The sequence below is a fragment of the Sus scrofa genome, chromosome 12 (assembly GCF_054392235.1).
Source record: "Sus scrofa isolate SSC_HxYL_T2T_F1_AM1 chromosome 12, Sscrofa_HxYL_maternal_Yorkshire_Landrace_v2.0, whole genome shotgun sequence".
Taxonomy (NCBI): Eukaryota; Metazoa; Chordata; class Mammalia; order Artiodactyla; family Suidae; genus Sus; species Sus scrofa.
The window spans coordinates 23,246,139-23,266,199 of NC_139394.1; the positions used below are offsets into that span (position 1 = coordinate 23,246,139).

Here is a 20,061-nt window from a genome sequence, read left to right on the forward strand (position 1 = left end):
ATCAAAGTGATGATTCCAACTTTTTTTTTTTTTTGACTTCTCCCATTTCCTTCCTATCGTCCTTGCCCTTGATTTAAAGCTTCTGTCTCTCTCTTAATGATACTGCTAATTTATTCTCATGTTTCTAGTCTAGCTTCCTCTCGGATCCTTGTCCTGCTCTGGGCAGCCTTGAATTCAGTAACAATCACGCGGCTCAGGCCATTTTTCACTGGGTGATCTTGGATGTTTGCTGACTGAATTTGAAATCAAACTGTTAGAGGTGAAGAGTAAGGGAATCTGGCTTCATCCTTTTTTCCAATATTTGGAATATGAAAGCACATTGTGCTTTATGTAAAAAAAAAAATGTGTTCTTCTATTCTGCTCATTAGTGGATATAAAAGTATTTCTTAAGTGGTTTTTATAAATTTCCACGTTGATTAAATTGATTAACAGATGTATAAGTCAAAAACTTTTCTTATTCCTTATATCACATTTTAGAGGGAAGCCTGATAAATATTTTTATGATGCTTTATTTTGGGCTTTGCAAACTGAAGAGTTCGATATAGCTCTACTGCGATAGCAGTCGGGTTCTTTTATGTCTTCAATCTGCCTTGTAAAATGCATTGTTACTGGTTTGATGACCCACTATGCTGTGGGGCGGGGTGGTAAACACAGTGGGAGTTGAAAGCTGTTTTGGCTTGACGTTGTTAAGAAGTGCGCGAGTGTCCCTGGAAAGGAGAGGTGGTTTCCTGCCTGCCCATGGGCAGCATGTCCTTGGGTGACTGTGCTGTTCGGAAGGAGAGGAACACTTGCTAACATGGTTGACCCTTGGCCATTTGATGTTTATCATGCGGAAAGATTGCTCGTGGCACCTGCCACCAGTGAGAGAGGAGGGGTTTAAAGAAAATTGGTCAGCTCTGCCTTTTCCCTCCTTGTGTGCATGGTTTCCGGTTAGGTTTGTGCATTCTGACCGACAGACTCTTTCGGTGGTATGCTTTGAGCTTCCAGAACATTTTATAAAAAGATTGCCTTCTCTTTCTGTCCACCTGTTCTAGGATCTTTAACCACCTCAAACCCAGGCAATGTAAGGAGATGTGTAGGATGTTTAATTGGGGGTCTTGAGGCAGAACCTTCTCCCTTGCAACGATCTCAAGCCAAAAAGAACCCAAACGCTATAGGAGGGTGAAGGGAATTAAGAGTCTCAGCCTCTCCTCACCTTTATTTCTATGATAAATTTTAATTTCAAGATTAAAAGGTAACAGAAAGCTGAGTAAGACCATGTCAACAGGGCAGAATTAACCTAGGTAATTTGGGAATAAAATGTGGCTTGTATTTGCTGTATCCAGATGCCCTAACTTAATATCTCAGTTCTCCAGCCAAGAACTTGCTGCTCTAACCTTGCTCTCTTACTTGAGACAAACTTTCTACCTTCCAGAAACTACCATTGGAGGCAAATGAGTTTTCTGCAGCTCCCCCCCTCCCAAGTCTACCTGTTTTGCCCATTTTTATTCTTAGGAACATCAGTTCCGCATCTCTGAAGCCTTTGATCCTCAGGAAAGTCAGTAAAAACTTCTCAGCTGAGTCTGAGTGAATCTTTAGAGCCCAAAAGAGTTATACTTAATTTTCAACAGAAAAAAAAGAAAAATTGTTGGACAAGCTCACATAATGTGTCAAGTTCTGTAATGCATTTCTTCCATCTCTGCCTCATGTGTCTTTTTTTTTTCTTTGTCTTTTGAAGGCTGCACCCACGGCATATGGAGGTTCCCAGGCTAGGGGTCAAATCGGAGCTGTAGCTGCTGGCCTACATCACAGCCACAGCAAGGCCAGACCTGAGCCACCATAGCTCAGGGCAACGCCAGATCCTTAACCTGCTGAGCGAGGCCAGGGATTGAACCTGCGTCCTCATGGTTACTAGTCAGGTTTCTTTCTGCCGAGCCACTGCAGGAACTCCAGCCTCGCGTGTCTTTTGAGTAAGCCCTTGGTAGAGGTTGGTTCGCAGGCATTGAGACTCAGTGCTTCCTCAGCCAGGGTGGTTCACTGCTGCCCTTTAGGGAAAAGAACCATGAACAACCGCAACTGTTACCAATAGACCTTTTTTTTTTTTTTTTTTTTTAATTTTCTGTGTTTTTCAGTGTCTTATTTTGAAGGATTGGGGTGGGGAAGTGGTAGAGGAGATGCCGAGTAAAGGCGAGAATCAGTTCTGGAGCTGGGGTACTTGGCTTCAGGTACAAGCATCTGTCCTGAATATGTAAACAACTGCCTCACATATGAGATTTACTTTCCTCTCCATCTAATGAACTCCATGCCCTTCTTACTGGCAAGGAGAGCTTCTGTTTCCACACACCTAACCAGTGTCATCCAGACGGGTCTTGGCACCACTGAACTCCCACCAGTGCCTCCCAGTGCGTCCCAGAGGCTGCCGGGCGTGGTTTTCACCAAGGTCAGAGCAGGTAGGCTGTAAATGAGGAAAGCAGAAGAAGGAAGCTTTGCCTCACTAAGTTTTGGCTTGTCTCTGTCCCTTACCCTCCTTGTTCTTATTAATTCAAGTCTGTACCACACTGCTGCTCACACATATGTGTGTTTCTTACCTTGGCCTAACCGTTCTCAGCCCCTGAAGTCATGATTCTATTTTATTTTATTTTTTTTTTTCTTAATGGCACTAGTGAATAAGAACCCTACAGTCTTAGAAAATCCTAACTTGAAAAGGAGTCTCTAACTGGCTTCGGTTGATGACTTTACCTTTTCCCCATAAAGACGTGAATGATTTTCTTCCTTACTGCTATGTAATAGATCTGTAACAAGTGAAACCTTTGCTGCTACTTTTCTGGGTTTACATCAGTTTGTTCCTTCCCTTGAGAATAATTTATTACCTGTGCTTCTCCATGACTGTTAATTGCTAATAAGTACAGGAAGAGGTGAGCCTGAGAGTTCTTCTCTTACTCCCCTCCTCACCCTACCCCCAAATTACACACTAACCTCTAACATGTGCAAGGTCTTGGGATGGGGCTCATCATAAGATGTGTTTTGGGGGCGTTTTTGTTTGTTTCTTTCTCACTGTGCTGCAGCTCTCAGCCCTTGAGGATCTGTGACTACCCCGTGGAAGGGTTACTACAGGGGGAGAGAGGCCTTAAATGTTCCTTTCTCCATCCCTGTTTTCTGATCATCCTTCAGATGCCTCCCATTCTGGCTGCCTCCTTTTTCCTCCCAGGAATTGTTCCCAGTGGGAAAATGACCCGCCCTGGTCATTTCCCCACTGCTCTCCTCACCTCTGCCCACCTTCCAGTGACCCCGAGAGCACGGACCTGAGAAATGGGACCTGTGCAGAGCTCAGAGCTGTGAGGCCTGCCCCTGCCTGTCAGACTCTGCTTGGGGACAGACATGGATGGGTAGATGGTGCTGTGGGAGAAATACTTTTATCTTCCAACCAGGCTGATTCGCCCTTGCACTGTCCCGCCTCCATCCCCTCTCCCCTGAGGAGTGGGTAAATGCAGAGGATGCTCTGTAAAATGCAGGCGCCGGGCTCTGATCCCAAACCTTGCTGTCTCGCCTAAGCCCTGGAGCAAGAGCTTCGGTGTGTGGGAGCTGCTGCTTGCTTGTTTCTCCACCAGGCCTGCCCCGACTCTTAAGCCAGTCCCTGGGGCCAACACAGTCCCCTGTGTAGTGACTTCACACCAGCTTCCATTAGCTGTCCAAGTGACCTGTGTTTCCACCCAATACTTTTGGCGCTTGAGGATTGGGGGGGTGGGGGGGTGGGTATTTAAAAATAAATAAATCCAAGGTGGCAGTAGAGGATTCCTTTTGCTTTAAAATCTTTGGACTAAAAAAAAAAAAGAAAAAAGAAAAAAATGTTTTTTATATATAAATATATAAATTGTTATGTAACTATTATTGTTTCCTGTATGTTCTAATTTTTGTTTTATGATGTAATTAAAGGAAATAAGCTGTGAAGACTTTTCATTTTACTGTGGAAATAGCCTGACTTGGAGCTGTGATTTTTTAACTTCCTTGAACTCTTGAATCTATAAAGGCTCCAGAGGCTGAATGAAGGGGCTTCTTTTTGGCATTTTTTTTTTTTTTAATATACCTTAATGCCCTTTATTATTTAATAGTCTTTAGTACCTTTTCATTAGCCTCTATTTAGTAACCTGCACTCCATTTATCTCTAAGAAAAAAGATACAGTATAAATCAAAGTTTCTTAAAAAAAAAAAAAAAGCTTTGTCTTAATAGTAAAAATTCAGTCTGAGTCCCTTATCTGTACAGAGCAGTGCCTTTAGCTGGACTGGGAAGGAGTAAGGGAGTGGTGTAATGGCTGAAAAAAACAAACTCCAGGGAGTTCCCGTCGTGGCACAGTGGTTAATGAATCTGACTAGGAACCATGAGGTTGCGGGTTCGGTCCCTGCCCTTGCTCAGTGGGTTAACGATCCGGTGTTGCCGTGAACTGTGGTGTAGGTCGCAGACATGACTCAATCCGGTGTTGCTGTGGCTCTGGTGGTGCCGGTGGCTACAGCCCTAGCCTGGGAACCTCTATATGCCTGAGCTAGCGGCTCAAGAAAAGGCAAAAAGGGCAAAAAACAAAACAAACAAGCTCCATGTGACCTCAGCAGGTTAACCCTTCTGTTTCAGTTCCTCCTTGGTAGGGTGGAGGTGGCAGTACCTGGGTAGAGTTGTGGAGATTAAAAGCACTAATAGTGGCTAATAGTAAACACTCATGTGTTGCCTGGTTTTATTCCCTTCATTTCAGTAATATTTCCAGGAGTACCCTTCGTGGCTCAGTGGTAAATGAACCCAACCAGGATCCCTGAGGATGCAGGCTTGATCCCTGGCCTAAGTGGATTAAGGATCTGGCCTTGCCATGAGCTGTGGTGTAGATCGAAGATGCAGCTGTAGCTCCGATTTGACCCCTAGCCTGGGAACTTCTATGTGCCACGGATGTGGCCCTAAAAAAAATTAAAAAGCAGCAGTGTTTTGGTATCTAGTCTATGCCAGAGGCTCCCAGGTTGAGATACACAAAGGCTAATGCAGCAAGTTTCCTATCCTTTTGGTGGAGACCCCAGGGAGCCACATCAACAACCTGGACTTTAATCTCAGGGAATCTACCCTGCCCTGAAACACCCTTGTGGAGCCTGTGGAACCATAGGCCTCACTTGAAATCCACTTGTCCTGAATGGGGTAAACGCCTGAGTCTAGATCGGTCTTCTGGGGCCAACATAGGCCCCTTCCAGGGGGGCAAGCGGTACCTGCTAACTTGCCCATATGGAGGCAGCTTTGGCCTCTGAGGGAGGCAAGTTCTGGATATCTGAACTTCCCATAAACACACTTAAAGCCTGCTAATCAGTTCAGCCAGTGTTTAGAAAGGCCGCCAGGTTTTAGGTGATCAGTACACAATAGATGGGGTAAAAGATTAATAAAGGCACCTTGGCCTATCTTCCACTCCATGCAAATTTTTTTTTTCCAGCATGCTTCAAATTTTTCATCTTTTTTTTGTCTTGTCTCTTTAGGGCTGCACCCAAGGCATATGGAGGTTCCCAGACTAGGGGTTGAATCAGAGTTACAGTTGCCAGCCTGCACCACGGCCACAGCAATGCCGGATCCAAGCCACATCTGTGACCTACACCACAGCTCAGGGCAACATCGAATCCTTAACCCATTGAGTGCGGCCAGGGATCGAACCTGCATCCTCATGGTTCCTAGTCAGATTTGTTTCTGCTGTGCCACGACAGGAACTCCTGAAGTTTTTCATAATAAATTTTGAAGAGAGGGAATAAGAAAAAAATGAATAGGATAGGAGTTCCCATTGTGGCACAGTGGTTAACAAATCCGACTAGGAACCATGAGGTTGTGGGTTCGATCCCTGCCCTTGCTCAGTGGGTTAACGATCCGGCGTTGCCATGGTGTAGGTCACAGATTCGGCTCGGATCCCGCGTTGCTGTGGATCTGGCGTAGGCGGGTGGCTACAGCTCCGATGCGACCCCTAGCCTGGGAACCTCCATATGCGGTGGGAGCGGCCCTAGAAAAGGTAAAAAGACAAAAATAAATAAATAAAAGATGTTTTTTAAAAAAATGAATAGGATAAAATATGGCCCAATATCATTTATCTTTTTTAAAACTACTTAATATAAAATCAGTTTTCTACATGGAAAAAGAGAGATACAAAGTCAGTTTCAGGTAGATGATGGGTATAAAAGTGAAAACAGAAAGTCACTCAGGAAATTATATTTATGACCTTAATACAGGGAAAGATTCAGACCTTAAAATTACAACCTTAATTTTAATTCAACTACTGTTTTTAAAATAAAGCTCCATAAACCTCACCATGCAAGAATAGCTATGGCAATTCCCAGATCTCTAGAACTGAAGTTTTAAAATAAGCACAGTGATTTAATAGATGAATAATCTTTTGGAAACTTTAGTAATAAGTTTTTGTCCAAACTAATGCAGGGAAAAATCCAGTCAGATTTATTTATACCTCTGTCCCTTATAACTTTAAGCAGAGGATATTTCCCCAAGAGGACCATAACCCCAAGAGACGGACAACGCATATCTTTCTAAGTTAATTTAAAAGGGGGAGCAAGTAAAATGTTAAATAAGCATGAATTAATGTACTCTGTTCAGCAGCGCTACTTTGGGGCAAAGCCCTTTATCCGTATTGCCAGGCTGTTTACCTCCCAAGCTTGGCCATCTCAGCATAACAGGGGAGAGGCTGTGTCCTAAACCCGGGGGCTACTTGTTCCCTCCCCAGGACAAGGACACACAGGATGATTTGGCTCTTGGCCTGGAGCCTCATGAGGCAGCTGAGGATTTTAACAAGGCTTCTGGTGAGCACAGGACCCAGGAGAACCCGGCTGGCCCCAGTCTCCTCTCGCAGCGGGCACTCCTGGGCCTAGGTCAGAACCAGGTAGTAGCCATCTGGATTCTGCACTGAAAGAAGTAGAAAAGGGCACCACTGGGGTGAGGCGGGCCCCCGACCACCACTGCTGCCCTGCTCCCAAACCTCCAAGCAGCCTGCAGTGCATCTGACACACCCAGGTGTTCTTCCAGCCCCCACCTGGGTGCAGCTCTTCAGGAAGCCCCGCTGGGTAGCATGGAGGAGGGATGGGGGGCAGGCCTCGGAGTAACCAGGACACAAGCCACCTGATCAGAAGGTCTCTGCTCCAGGTGATGTCCAGTGAGCACCTGCCCTTCTGATGTATGTGATTGTAGGAGGGGAAGAGCAGGGGCCTTACCTTCCCCTCTAATAAACTCCCCTCTAAATAAAGGAGAGCGTCTTTTCCTCGTGATGATGCGTTCATTCAGTTTCCCCTGAGCAATAGATTGCTCAAAGCTGCATGGATCTGTCCCTTTGACACACAGCTGGCTTTCAATAGATGTTCCCCACTAGTTTTGGGACTCAGCACCCAACACCACCCCCCCCCCAAACACATCAAGGAACCTTTTACTCTCATTTAGGAGATAACATAAGCAAGGATAGAAACAACATCGCTCTTTGTAGGGCCTGTTGGACACGTGCCTCTGCTTCTAAAACTCCTACCTTTCTTCACCACAGCCACAAAGTAGGATTCATCCTTAATATTCTGAACCACCTGCAAGGGAGAAGGGGCCACTATGGCAATGCTGATAGAGCCAAACAGAATAAGCCAGGGCAGAGAGGGGGAGATGGGGCCTGAGGTTGGAAGAGTGACCCAGGCCTTCGTGAGGCTGCTACCCGTTTACCTGGTCACTGAGGAGAATGAGGATGCCCCCAGGGCCCTGGTGGCAAAGACGATGGATCTGATTGGCTGGGAGGGCCAGGATCTCAGCCAGTTTCCCCAGGAGCTCATCAGCACTGAGTTCATCCAGAGAGACCTCTTGATAAAAGCCTGGGGGTGGGGGCAGCACAGGGGCCATGCTCAAAGAGGGTACAGGGCCCAACGGAAGGAGAGGACAAGGGACAGCCTCATGGGGGGAGCCCAGGTTGGAGGAGGAGTGAAGAAGGAAAAAGGCTTATGAATCCACTTCATTTTCACCTCCTATTCCTCACCTTTGGGGAGGTCTCAAATTGAGAGGAACCCCCAGTTTAAAGAGGAGATGGGATACTGTATGAATGACTAAAACCCAAATACAGTAACAAGATTGTAGAGTTCTAATCCCTCCTGCTAATAGAATGACAAAATCAGACGGGGTCAGAGTGTAGAGCATGGAGGAATAAACTTAGGGAGGATCCTGTAAGGAGAGGACTCACCTGGACAGGAAGCTGGGAATGCCAAGGGCATCCCGGGCCCCAGGAAGGGAGCATCCCCCTTTCCCCCGGCTAGAAGGGGTTTCATGCAAACCTGAGTTTCTTGTCTTCTGGAGAGGCCAGAACCTCACCTGAGTCAGGGTTCTTAGGAACCTCATTCTGTTGTCTTGAGGCCGCCTGAGCGACATACAAGGTCAGCCGGTGACAGATGGGCCTGGGCCAGGAAAACAGCCTACATTTGTGCCTGAGCTATTTAACAGATCCCCAACCCTAGAGCTCACCTTCTCCCAGGTCCCTAGGGAAAGGGGTCACCAAGCTTTTCTTAGGCATTTAATGAATGCTAGAAAAGCCCATCTCTGTCCCCTGAAACTGAGTGATGTGGGTGGGAGGCCACAAAAAGAAGTCACAGGAGCCTAACTTTTAAGCCCAGCCCTGGTAGTCTTGCTTGCTCTGTGGCCTCAGGTTGGCCCCTGTCAAAGTTTCTTCCTTGGTAGAAAGAGGCAGGAGTTCCCATTGTGGCGCAGTGGAAATGAATCTGACTAGAAACCATGAGGTGGCGCGTTTGACCCCCGTCCTCGCTCAGTGGGTTAGGGATCTGGCGTTGCCATGAGCTGTGGTGTAGACTGGCAGCTGTAGCTCCAATTTGACCCCTAGCCTGGGCACCTCTATATACCATGGGTGTGGCCCAAAAAAGCAAATGGGGCTACGTGGTGCCTTTGACTTGAACAAGCTGTGAAACACAACTGCCAGCTGAGTTGGTAAGTGCCACTAGAGTGGAAAGGGGACCCTGGTTGGCAGTGTCCATCACCTGGCTCTAAGAGTATTGAAAAGGCGAATCCCGTCGGCAGCCCCACAAATTTGGATAAGGTCCTGGCGGGTAAGCTTCAGCAGATCAGTGCCTGCAGAGTCAGACAGGGCTAGATTAGGGGAAGAGTGACCTGGGATCAAGGGTGGCAAGGGCTACCGTCCAACAGCCTACGAAGAGCTCTAGTATGTCCAGACATGGGAGCCAGACTTGGGTTCAAATCCCACCTCTGCTACTTGCTAGCTGTATGTCCTAGGGCAAATTATTTAACCTCTCTGAGGTAGTATATAAATTACCAAGCCAGGACAGAGACAGGCTTCCTCCCTGACTGTCCTTCCCTCAGTTCCCTACAGGTCTGGGTCCCTACCAGACCCCAGCCTTACCAGTGAAATTGGCCAGCAACTGGCAGTAGCTGGAGAACCGGTGCCTATGTAACCACTGCTGTGTCTCTAGGATGGAGGCTCCAGGGTTCAGGTCCTGAGGCATAAAGAGAGCGGTCCAGGTAACACTATGGACCCACAGACTGAGAACAAAGTGAGGGGAGACAGCCCCTACCCTTGGGGGTTCCAAGTCTGAGAGGGGAGGCTTATCCTGCCCATGGGAAGTGCCTAGCACCATGGGGGAACCATTTTGCCATCTATGGCTGTACCATTTCTGTCCACCAGGGGGCAGGGCCACCCTCTTGCGGAGAGAGATGAAACTGCTGTGAAGGCTTTGGCACAGTGGTGGGGGTGTTGCAAAGACTCACCTGAGCTGGGCTTGCCCCCAAAGTGTCCAAGGCGAATGGTGGTGAGGAGCAGAGCCTGTGGGGCAGCAGAGAGTCAGGCTCGGTGGAGCAGTGCAGCCAGTCTGCTGCCTGCCCTTCCCCAGGCCTGTCCTGGTGTCACCCACAAATTCCCCAGAAGCTGCCTCAGCAGCACGCTCCGTCCTGCCCCTCCCCCGCTGCCTGGCCAGAGGAGCTATTCCCTTCACTCTCACCCCAAAAGGCTGACAAAGGTGCTCATCCTGCCTCACCTCTCCAGGGACAGGAACTTGCAGGACTGAGGGGAAGTCAGAGCAAGAGGGCTCAGAGGCAGGTGGGGGCCCAAACTGGGCTCTGGCCACGGTGAACACTGTGGGCAAACAAATGGCAAAGTTAGCCTGGACAAGAGTTCCCGTCGTGGCGCAGCAGAAACTGAATCCGACTAGTATCCATGAGGACACAGGTTCGATGTCTGGCCTCGCTCAGTGGGTTAAGGATCCAGCGTTGCCGTGAGCTGTGGTGTAGGTCAGACTCAGCTCAGATCCGGCATTGCTGTGGCTGTGGTGCAGGCCGGCAGCTGCACCTCCGATTGGACACCTAGCCTGGGACTCTCCATATGCCTCAGGTGCAGCCCTAAAAAGACAAAAAGAAAAAGTTAGCCTGGACATCCCAGAGGGCAGTGGTGGCTGTTGGCACTCTGACAAGAAGACCAGATGAACACACTAAGAGGAGAGTAATCAAGCCTGCAGGTCTGGGGAGTTGGGGAAGGCTTCCTGGGGGAGCTACAGCAGGAAGGGAGATGCTCCAGAAAGAGCTGAAGTGAGGTGGCCGCGACGGCAGGGCACAGAAGAGGCAGCTCCTGGGAGTCTTGAACAACAGACGGAGCTGTCTGTCCTTGCAGGGAACAGGTGGAATCAGGGAGCGGCTGTGAGGGTCCTGGAGCCATCGCAGCCCCTGAGGTCTTGACTTCCCCAGGGGTACAATGAGGATCTTTCCCCTCCCGCCCCCAGCGACCAGCACACACCTCCATGAAGACGGTGCTGTCGCAGCCAGTCTGATACTTGTCTCTCTCGTGCACAGGCTGTTTCTCAATCTTCTCCCGGTCAGTTTTCAGTTTCCGGTCAGCTCCTTTGGGCTACACGAGAGTGGTAAGGAAACCTCAGCGGGCCCTTTCTTTCTTTTTCTTTTTTTTTCCCTTTTTTAGGACCGCACCCTTGGCATATGGACATTCCCAGGCTAGGGGTCGAATCAGAGCTGTTGCCACTGGCCTATGCCACAGCCACAGTAATGCCAGATCCGAGGCGCATCTGCGATCTATACCACAGCTCATGGCAATGCCAAATCCCCGACCCACTGAGCAAGGCCAAGGATCGAACCCGCATCCTCATGGATATTAGTTGGACTCATTTCCACTGCACCATAACTGGGAACTCCCTCAGAGCACCGCCTGCAACCATCCTCGTAACCTGTCCACTTCTCATTCCGGGAGGGCCTCAAGAGAGAGATCAAGCCCCACCTCTCTGTGCAGAGAGAAGGAAACAGTCCGAGATGGGGACCACGGGCGGAGGGTCCACAGCAAAGCAGGACCAGATCCATGCAGCCAGCGAGGCAGGGTGACAGCCCTGAGAGGGAGGGGAAAGGGCCCTGTGCCACCTGTACCTTAAAAACCTTGATGAGGCAGCCAGCCGAATGCAGGTGCTCAGGCGGAAGCTCCTTGTCACCCGGCTTAAAAGTGTCGATCTGGAGGCGGAACGGGACGCCTTTCTCTCCACCTTTTTTCCGAGGAGTGAACTCGGTGCTGATGCAGTGAACCTGAGGTGAAAAACAAGGGTGACTCCAGGCCCCACCTCCATTCAAACCTGAAACCCGTTACCTGCCTGTAACCTGTCAGCCACTACTCACAGCAACTTTCCATCCCCAACCTGTGTCTATTCTTAAAGTGTAGCTTTATTAGGTTCTTTCCCTTGTTCAAAATCACTCAGCAGCTTGCCAAGGTTATGGGATGCTAAGTCCCTGACCTCGGCATTTAAGTGCCTTTTAGAGTCAAGTCAAGCCCTTCTCCCATCTGAGCCAATACATCCCATTCCAGGGTAAGGTTGCCAGTTAAAATACAGGATGCCCAGTTAAATCTGAATTTTTTTTTCTTTTTAGGGCCACACCTATGGGATATGGAAGTTCCCAGGCTAGGAGTCAAATTGGAGCTGCAGTTGGAGCTTTTGCCACAGCCACAGGAATGCAGGATCCAAGCTGCATCTGCAACCTATGCCACAGCTTGTGGCAATGCTGGATCCTTAACCTGCTGAGCAAGACCTCATGGATACTTGTTGGGTTCCTGCTGAGCCACAACAGGAACTCCTAAATCTGAGTTTCTGAAAAATAGCAAATAATTTTTTAGTATAAGTATGTCCTTGAATGGGATATACTTATACTAAAAAAAATTATTTTTTGGCCCTACCCATGACATCCCCGGGCAGGGATCAAATCCATGTCACAGCTGTAACCAGAGCCACAGCTGTGACAATGCCAGATCTTTAACCTGCTGGGCCACGAGGGAACTCCCAAAAGATTCTTTATCTAAAATTCAAATAGGAGTTCCCTGGTGGCTCAGTGGGTTAAGGATCCAGTGTTGTCACTGCTGTGGCTTGGGTCACTGTTGTGGCGTGGGTTTGATCCCTGGCCCCAGAACTTCCAAATGCCATAGGATTGGCAAAAAAAAAAAAAAGAGAGAAAAGAAAAAAAAATGTTCAAATTTAACTGTGCGTCCTGTGTTTCCTGTATTTTATTTGTTAACTGTAGTGGTCTAGTCCAGGAAGACTTCCTGGCCTGCATGCCCACTATAGCCCCTCCCCAGTCTGTGAAGAACAGCTAAAGAGTCTGACTTAAGGGAGTTCCTGTCATGGCACAGGGGTTAATGAATCCGACTAGGAACCATGAGGTTGCAGGTTCGATCCCTGGCCTTGCTCAGTGGGTTAAGGATCTGGCGTTGCCTTGAGCTGTGGTGTAGGTTGCAGACGTGGCTTGGATTCTGCGTTGCTGTGGCTCTGGCGTAGGCCGGTGGCTACAGCTCCGATTAGGCCCCTAGCCTGGGAACCTCCATAGGCCCCAGGAAGTGGCCTTAGAAAAGGCAAAAAAGAGACCAAAGAGTCTGACTTAACAGGGGAATTAAGGCTCAGAGAGATCCTGTGACCTGGGCAAGATCCATGCCAGGAAGCGGTGGAACTGAAGTTGTGCCACATCCACTCACTCTTCCTCCAGATGCTTAGACTACAGTGGACACTCAAAAATGAGACTTACAGCGGACTTTTAACAACACTGTTACAGCAGTTTCTCTTGTCAGGAAATATTCCTTAGAGAACTCATTTTAATGGCTCCACAATTTCCATTAAAAACCTGTACTAAAAACATCTCAAAGGAAATCCTCTTCTGATGGACATTTTGATTGTTTAAAATCTCTTAATATGAAAACGCTGCTGGCGTGAATGGCTGGTAAATATATCTTTGTGTACTTACTGAACACGGCTATAGAATACATTTCTTGAAATAGAACTTGTAGGTAGATGAGTATGAACATTAAATTTAACAAAATTTGCCCAAATCGCACATATTGACAGACTGGGCACACCAATTTGCATTCTCAGGGGATGAGGGTATCTGTTTCTCCAAACCTTACCAATAATTGTTTGTTTTTGGCTTTTTGTCTCTTCAGGGCCGCTCCCGCGGCATGTGGAGGTTCCCAGACTAGGGATCCAATCGGAGCTGTAGCCGCCGGTCTACACCACAGCCACAGCCACAGCCACGCCAGATCTGGCCGAGTCTGCGACCTACATCGCAGCTCACAGCAACGGCAGATCCTTGACCCACTGAGCGAGGCCAGGGATCAAACCCGCAACCTCATGGTTCCCAGTCGGATTCGTTTCCACAGTTCCATGACAGGAATTCCACCAGTAGTTTTTAAAAGGCATTGCCAAGCTGTGGCGTAGGTCTCAGCTGCAGCTGCGATTCGACCCCTGGCTCAGGAACTTCCATGTGCCTCGGGTGTGGCTGTAAAAAGAAATAAATAAGTAAATAAAAATTAAAAATACAAAATCTTTACCAGTTGTATATATATAATTTTATTTTTTATATCAAGTTAGCTTATATAGTTTCTTTCATTATATTGCTTCCCATATGTGATTTTAATTAGCATTTTTAGCATTTTGTGAGTTTGAACTGTCGACATATATTAGCAATTTATCAATTGCTTATATCCTTTGCTCTTTTGTCTTAATTTTCTTTTTATGGTTGCACCTGTGGCATATGGAATTTCCTGGGCTAAAAGTCCAGTCAGAGCTGCAGCTGCCAGCCTATGCCACAGCCACAGCCACACCAGATCCAAGCCGCATCTGCAACCTACACCACAGGCATGACAATGCTGGATCCTGAACCCACTGAGTGAGGCCAGGGATCAAACTCACATCTTCATGGACACTGTGCCAGGTTCTTAACCTGCTGAGCCACAGTGGGAACTCCCCTTTGCTCATGTTTTCTATTGAGCTTCATCTACTTTTTCTTATTGACATATAAGAACTTTTTTACATATTTATCTTTCATTTGGCTTCAGTGTGCTGCAGCTTGATGTGGGATTGAACCCTCACCAAAGCAGTGACAACACCAGATCCTTAACCTGGTGAGCCACCAAGGAACTCCACTGCCTTCATGTTTAAGAAATCTTTCCCTATGGTGAAATTGAATAAACACGGATCTCTTTTTTCCTCAAGGTGTGTTCTGGAAGTGATTCATTCTTACCCTCACCCTCTCCACCCCGACCCAAACTCCATTTGCTTTCCCACCTAGACTGCTGCCACCTCCATCTGACTTCCAGCCCCCTCTGTGTCCCAGCTTCAGACTCACCTGCAGGAAGAGGGAGGTCCTCTTAGTTGGGTCCCAATAAAACTCCACCGAGTTGAGCTGCGAGGGCAACACTTGGGGTTCTATCACCCCCACAGACAGTGGCACATCTGCAAGGTGGCAGCAGGGAGCAAGGCTCAGCCCTCCCCATCCGCAAGGGCCTCTGGGACAGAGAGCAGCCCTAAAGGGTCCCTGGTCCCTCCCCATTCACCTATGTCCAGGATGCGGTCCCCAGGCCGGCTCCACCTCCAGCCGTCCAGCTGCTGCTGCTCCATGTACTGCAGGCGCCGGTCGTGGAAAACCACACGCACTACACTCTGCGGCCACAGGGCGGCGCAGCCCACAGGTCAGAGGGTGTTCCGACATCTGGGGTAGGCAAGCCACGCCACCCTCTCCCCTACCTTTTGCTTCCCACCTCCAGGGGCATAAGAACTTGGACCCACTAGATCTATGTCCAGATGCCCACTTACCACTCACAGGCTGTGAAAACTGAGGAGGTAACCTAGAGATCCTGAGCCTCAAAATTTCCTTATCTGGATCCTTAACTGTTCGAGTACCAGGGAACGCCAAGAAATACTTTTTTTGAGAGAAGGAATCATGGGTGTAGATAATGCTATGTCAATGTATTTTTGTTTTTTTGTTTTTAGGGCTGCCCCCACAGCGTATGGAAATTCCCAGGCTAGGGGTCGAATCGGAGCTACAGTGGCCAGCCTATGCCACAGCCACGCAGGATCTAAGCCACATCTGTGACCCACACCACAGCTCATGGCAACGCCGGGTTCTTAACCCACTGAGTGAGGCCAGGGATCAAACCTGCATCCTCATGGATACTAGTTGGTCTCATTACTTCTGAATCACAATGAGAACTTCCCTGTAAATGTATTTCTAAATCCTTTTTTTGCTACTTACTGGCTCTGTGTCCTTGAGAAAATACTCAACCTCTCTGTGCGTTTTTCCTCAACAATTTCTGCCCACCACTAAGCTGTCGTGAAGGTCAAATTAAAAGATGGACTCGAGGAGTTCTCTAGTGGCTCAGCAGGTTAAGGATTCACCTGTCACTGCTGTGGTGCAGGTTCAATCCTGAGCACCTGGGAACTTCCACAGGGCAGCCAAATACATAAGTAATAAAAGGTAAATTTGAGGACGTTCCCTTGTGGCACAGCGGATTAAGGATCCGTCATTGCCCACAGCTGTGATGATGGCTGAAACTGCCTCGAGGGTTCAATCCCTGGCCCAGGAATTTCCACATGCCACAGGTGTGGCAAAAATAATAATAATAAAAAAAATAAAATAAGAGTTCCCGTTGTGGTTCAGTGAGTTAAGAACCTGACTAGTATCCATGAGGATGCGGATTCGATCCCTGGCCTTGCTCAGTGGGTTAAAGATTAGCCATTGCCTCGAGCTACGGCATAGGTCACAGACGTGGCTCGGATCTGGCTGTGGCTGTGGCGTAGGCCAGCAGTTGCAGCACTGATTCGACCCCTAGTCTGGGAACTTCCATATATGCAGGTGTGGCCCTAAAAAGAAAACAAAGAAGTCGACTTGAGAGGGTTGTTACTTGACAATGATATCATAGTGACGACACTGGCTTCCTGCCCAGAGGGACTGTCATACTCACCCAGCCTTTGCCTGTCCTAGGAGGGGGGGTACCCACCTTCAGCAGCTGGGGCCCCTGGGTGGCATCGCCCAGCTTGGGGTTGCAGAGCATCTGCACCTCATAGGACTGGCCTGAGGGAGGTGAAAGGGACCTGTGAGCCTCCCTCGGAGGGGCAGAGATGATGCCCACCACCCCCAGCCCACTCTGGTCCTGGCCTCCAGAGCTTGTACCCTACCAAGCAGCATACCCTGGTTCAGGTAGGTGAGGGTCTCCTCCTGCTGCCTCACTGCCGGCGAGGTGGCTGCACAGAGCACATACTGGAACACAGGGCAGGGTGGCTCCGCGCTGGGGATGCTGGGCAGCTCTTCCTGCTTCAGGTAGGGCAAGGGCAAGGACTCCCTGCCAGGGAGAGGTGGACAGGGCTGGCTTTCTGCCCGTCCACCCCATCTTCTAAGAGGCTTTGGAGTTCCCGTCATGGCTCAGTGGTTCATGAACACGACTAGGATCCATGAGAACGCAGGTTTGATCCCTGGCCTCACTCGGTTAGGGATCCAGCCTTGCAGTGAGCTGTGGTGTAGGTCATAGACCCGGCTCACATCCCTGTTGCTGTGGCTGTGGCACAGGCCGGCGGCTACAGCTCCGATTCAACCCCTAGCCTGGGAACCTCCATATACTGCAGGTGCCGCCCCAAAAAGATAAAAAAGAAGAAAAAGAAAAAAAGAAAAAAAAAAAGAGGCTTTGACTCTGTCTGCCAGCCTCTTCCTCCAAGGAGCCTAGAGCTTGCTGTAGCAGACACCTCAGCAGCAGCTGGAGCCCCTCTGCTGCTCCTCTGGCCTCTGGCAGGCTTCCCTTAAGGTGCAAATCCCAGATTCTACTAAACATTTGCAAACAGCTGTCATCAATTGCTTGTTTGCAACCTCAGGGCTTGCCTGATACCCATTAAATGCACAACACAAGTGTCCTGGGTGGGTAATCAGGGTGTTTTGAGGTGTCCTGGGATGCACTAAACCCCGGGAACTTTTGAGCACTTCCTCATCCCCAAAGGAACCCAAGCAGGAAGGCCACACCCTTTAGCTTGAAACGGAGGCCCTGCCCTGTCTGTCACAACTCAGGCCAGGGCCTTCCTTAGGGATGGAGTGGGGTGGGGGCAGGGAAGGGGATCTGGACCTTACCTGAGCAAGCTTGGCGGCCTGGGATACAGTTCCCCGGGGCTGGGCCACAGGTGCTCTGGCTGGTTGTGCCAAAAGAGCATCTTGGAAAGGGGGCAGGACCAGCTGTGTCACAAAGAGCTCAGCACTGGATTCTGCTAGTGAACCTAATGGGCCAACCGACTGGGACCTCAGGCTTTATACACAAAGGTAAACCCACAAAAGGGCGGGGCAAGGCTTCGGCTTCTTATTGGCTGAGCAACCAGGGCTCTAGGAGACTCAGGACCTATTAGGCAGCCCAAGTTAAGGGGGGTGGAGGAAAGCAAGAAACGATGTCCCAGGAGTTCCCACTGTAGCTCGGCTCTGATGAACGTGGCTGCATCCTTGAGGATGTAGGTTCGACCCTTGGCCTCACTCTGTGGTTTAAGGATCCAGTGTCACCGTGAGCTGTGATGTAGGTCGCAGCTGCGCTTAGATCCTGCATTACTGTGGCTGTGGAGTAGGCCAGCAGCTGTAGCTCCTATTCAACCCCTTGCCTGGGAACTTCCATATGCTACAGGTGTGGCCCTAAAAAACAAACAAACAAACAAACAAAAAAAACCCGGTCCCCAGATCCATAAACCATGTAAGACTCCTAGAGATCCACGGGCCCTGACCTCTCCCTCGACCCCATGGGGGCGGATCTGACTATACCAGGGGCCAGGAAAAGCATGCACACAGCCTCACCTTTGCTCCCCACTGGCCTCCCCTCTCACCCCCCCACTTCCCCCCACCCACAGGTGCAATAATGGCTGGACACCTGTCCTACTGCTGGGGGCTACCTGGCTAGGGGGAACTGGAGTTTACAGAACATAGTCCAGCTTGTGAAAAGGCCAGGAGAAGGAAAATCCCCCTCGTCTGGACTCGGAAGAGGCGACACCCCAAATCACTCACGAGAAGCGGTCTTGTTGCAAACAGCAAGAGGATTTTTATTTCAAGCGCGCTGGGGCCCACAGTCGTACGCCACGCAGGAGTAGAGGACTGCGGCCCCGAGTGCGGACAGCTTTAATGGGGTTCACAACAAAGCCCGCGCATCAAGAGCCCGCGCCTGGAAGACGAATCATTTTAAAGTACGCGTCCTGCGGACCAATCAGGAGGTCTATATTAGCGCGGGCTCCTGGGTGGTGTGTCATTTTGCAGTTGTGCAATCAATATTTGCAAGCAGTTTTACAGAAGCCAGATAAGCGTTTAGTCAACTCAGATCCTGTTACCTTGCTTAGGCCAGCAGTCTCACCCAAGGCCTGTTTCACGTCCTCCCACCCAGGTTCATAGAAAAAACTAGGTGAAAGGACGTAAAACAGGCCCCGATGCAACAACAAGTGTGACGTATTTACTTGGCAGGGATCAGTTTCTGGAATTCAGGGGCATCTAGGGCTTTTTCTTTATTACCTTCTTGGGGTCCTGGGGGTTTTAGGTTGCATTTTCATCCTTTCATTCCCCACGTCTTCTCTGGTTAATAGTTCTAATCTTAGAACTGGGAAGGCTGAAGATCAGTTTCTTCTTGGCTTGGGAGGCCTTGGTATTGTTGCCTAAGTACCATGATCTGGACTGCACTCACTCGCTCTCTAACAAAGGCAACAAACCTATTGATTAAACAAGGCCCAACTGTGAGCAACAGGAGCAGGGCCACTAAGGGTCCCATCAGAGCAGAAAGCAGGGCGGTCATCCAAGGAACCATCCTTCAACCATCCTGTTGAACCATCCTTCAAACCACCCCTGGTCAGCCTCTCTTTCCCTTCGACGTCTCTCTAACCTTTCTCTAAGCTTACTCATGGAATCCCTGATGGCTCCCGAGTGGTCTACATAGAAGCAACATTCTTCCTTTAAGGCTGCACATAACCCACCTTCTTTTAGGAACAGCAGATCTAATCCCCTCCGGTTCTGTAGGACTACCTCAGACAAAGGGGTCAGGGATTCTTCTAGGTTGCTAACAGATTCCTCCAATGCCCGAAGATCCTCTGTCATGGCCGCATGTGGCGCGCCAAGTCCTTTTTCTAACTGCTGTGGTCCTGTGATCAGGGCAGCTGCCCCGGTCCCCACACCGGCGGTCACTCCTAATCCAAGCATGACAGCTAGGGTAAGGGACACGGGCTCTCTTTTTGAACGGGTTGGTCGATGGTCATACTCATCGATGACTACTTCCTCAGGATGGTAGTATACCCGGGGGACGAGCTGGACCATGACACAGAAATCTTTGGATTGGTTAAAGACTGTGGTAGAAACACGGGGAGTTAACCCAGTATTGCATGCCCACCACCTGTTATAACCAGGTACTAAATACTGATTTTCTGAGGCCTGCTTATAAACCATAGTACTATTGCAAAGGTGTTGGTGGGATGGGGGAGCTTTTCCTATGCATGTCCCCTTCCCGGAAACTTCAGTGAGGGTAAGCTTATTTCGGGACCCCCGTGTACATTGATTTCTATGTTCTTTGGTCACATTGAATTTCCCTTCTCTAGCCATTCCCTCATAATAAGGAGGCCCTGAGGATAGACAAAGCCAACAGGAAGAAGTGGCATCGGGGTCGGTGGAGTTGAGGACTTGGAAAGCTCCCTGGATGAGACTGAATAGTCTCTGTCCTGTGTTAGTAGGAAATCAATCCAGCGGTACTGTTGCCAGGTGGCTGCGTTGTGTTAGGCCGCAGCGGG

At 49.3% G+C, this 20,061-nt stretch overlaps 1 protein-coding gene and 1 long non-coding RNA gene across 3 annotated transcripts; one reads left to right on the plus strand and one right to left on the minus strand.

Moving 5' to 3' along the window:
• Positions 1–6,055: 6,055 nt before the first annotated feature.
• Positions 6,056–18,423, minus strand: LOC100517731 (transcription factor CP2-like protein 1). Of its 2 annotated transcripts, none has more exons than XM_084984663.1 (16): positions 18,308–18,423; positions 17,399–17,541; positions 16,474–16,625; positions 16,284–16,357; positions 14,841–14,946; positions 14,633–14,739; positions 11,402–11,554; positions 10,767–10,877; positions 10,015–10,112; positions 9,749–9,803; positions 9,384–9,477; positions 9,004–9,094; positions 8,327–8,409; positions 7,691–7,836; positions 7,509–7,560; positions 6,056–6,893 (listed from the first exon to the last, which is right to left on the minus strand). In XM_084984663.1, exons 2-16 carry the CDS (start codon positions 17,476–17,478, stop codon positions 6,781–6,783), a joined length of 1,515 nt encoding a protein of 504 aa, XP_084840789.1. In that variant the 5' UTR covers positions 17,479–17,541; positions 18,308–18,423; the 3' UTR covers positions 6,056–6,780. The 2 variants fall into 2 exon arrangements, with proteins under 2 accessions (XP_084840789.1, XP_084840790.1); XM_084984664.1 differs by having other exon boundaries at positions 6,056–6,898; positions 17,399–17,941.
• On the plus strand, positions 7,327–14,498 carry LOC146398138 (uncharacterized). Its single transcript, XR_014821174.1, has 2 exons — positions 7,327–10,890; positions 14,343–14,498. It is a non-coding gene; the product is annotated as an uncharacterized LOC146398138 (long non-coding RNA).
• Positions 18,424–20,061: the final 1,638 nt, after the last annotated feature.

Coding starts and splice junctions, on each gene's coding strand:
- LOC100517731 (XM_084984663.1), bottom strand. CDS start 17,478: ATGCTCTTTTGGCACAACCAGCCAGAGCACCTGTGGCCCAGCCCCGGG. Junction 16,358..16,473: donor CCTCACCTACCTGAACCAGG/GTATGCTGCTTG, acceptor CACCTCCCTCAG/GCCAGTCCTATGAGGTGCAG. Junction 10,878..11,401: donor GCCTCATCAAGGTTTTTAAG/GTACAGGTGGCA, acceptor ACTCTCGTGTAG/CCCAAAGGAGCTGACCGGAA.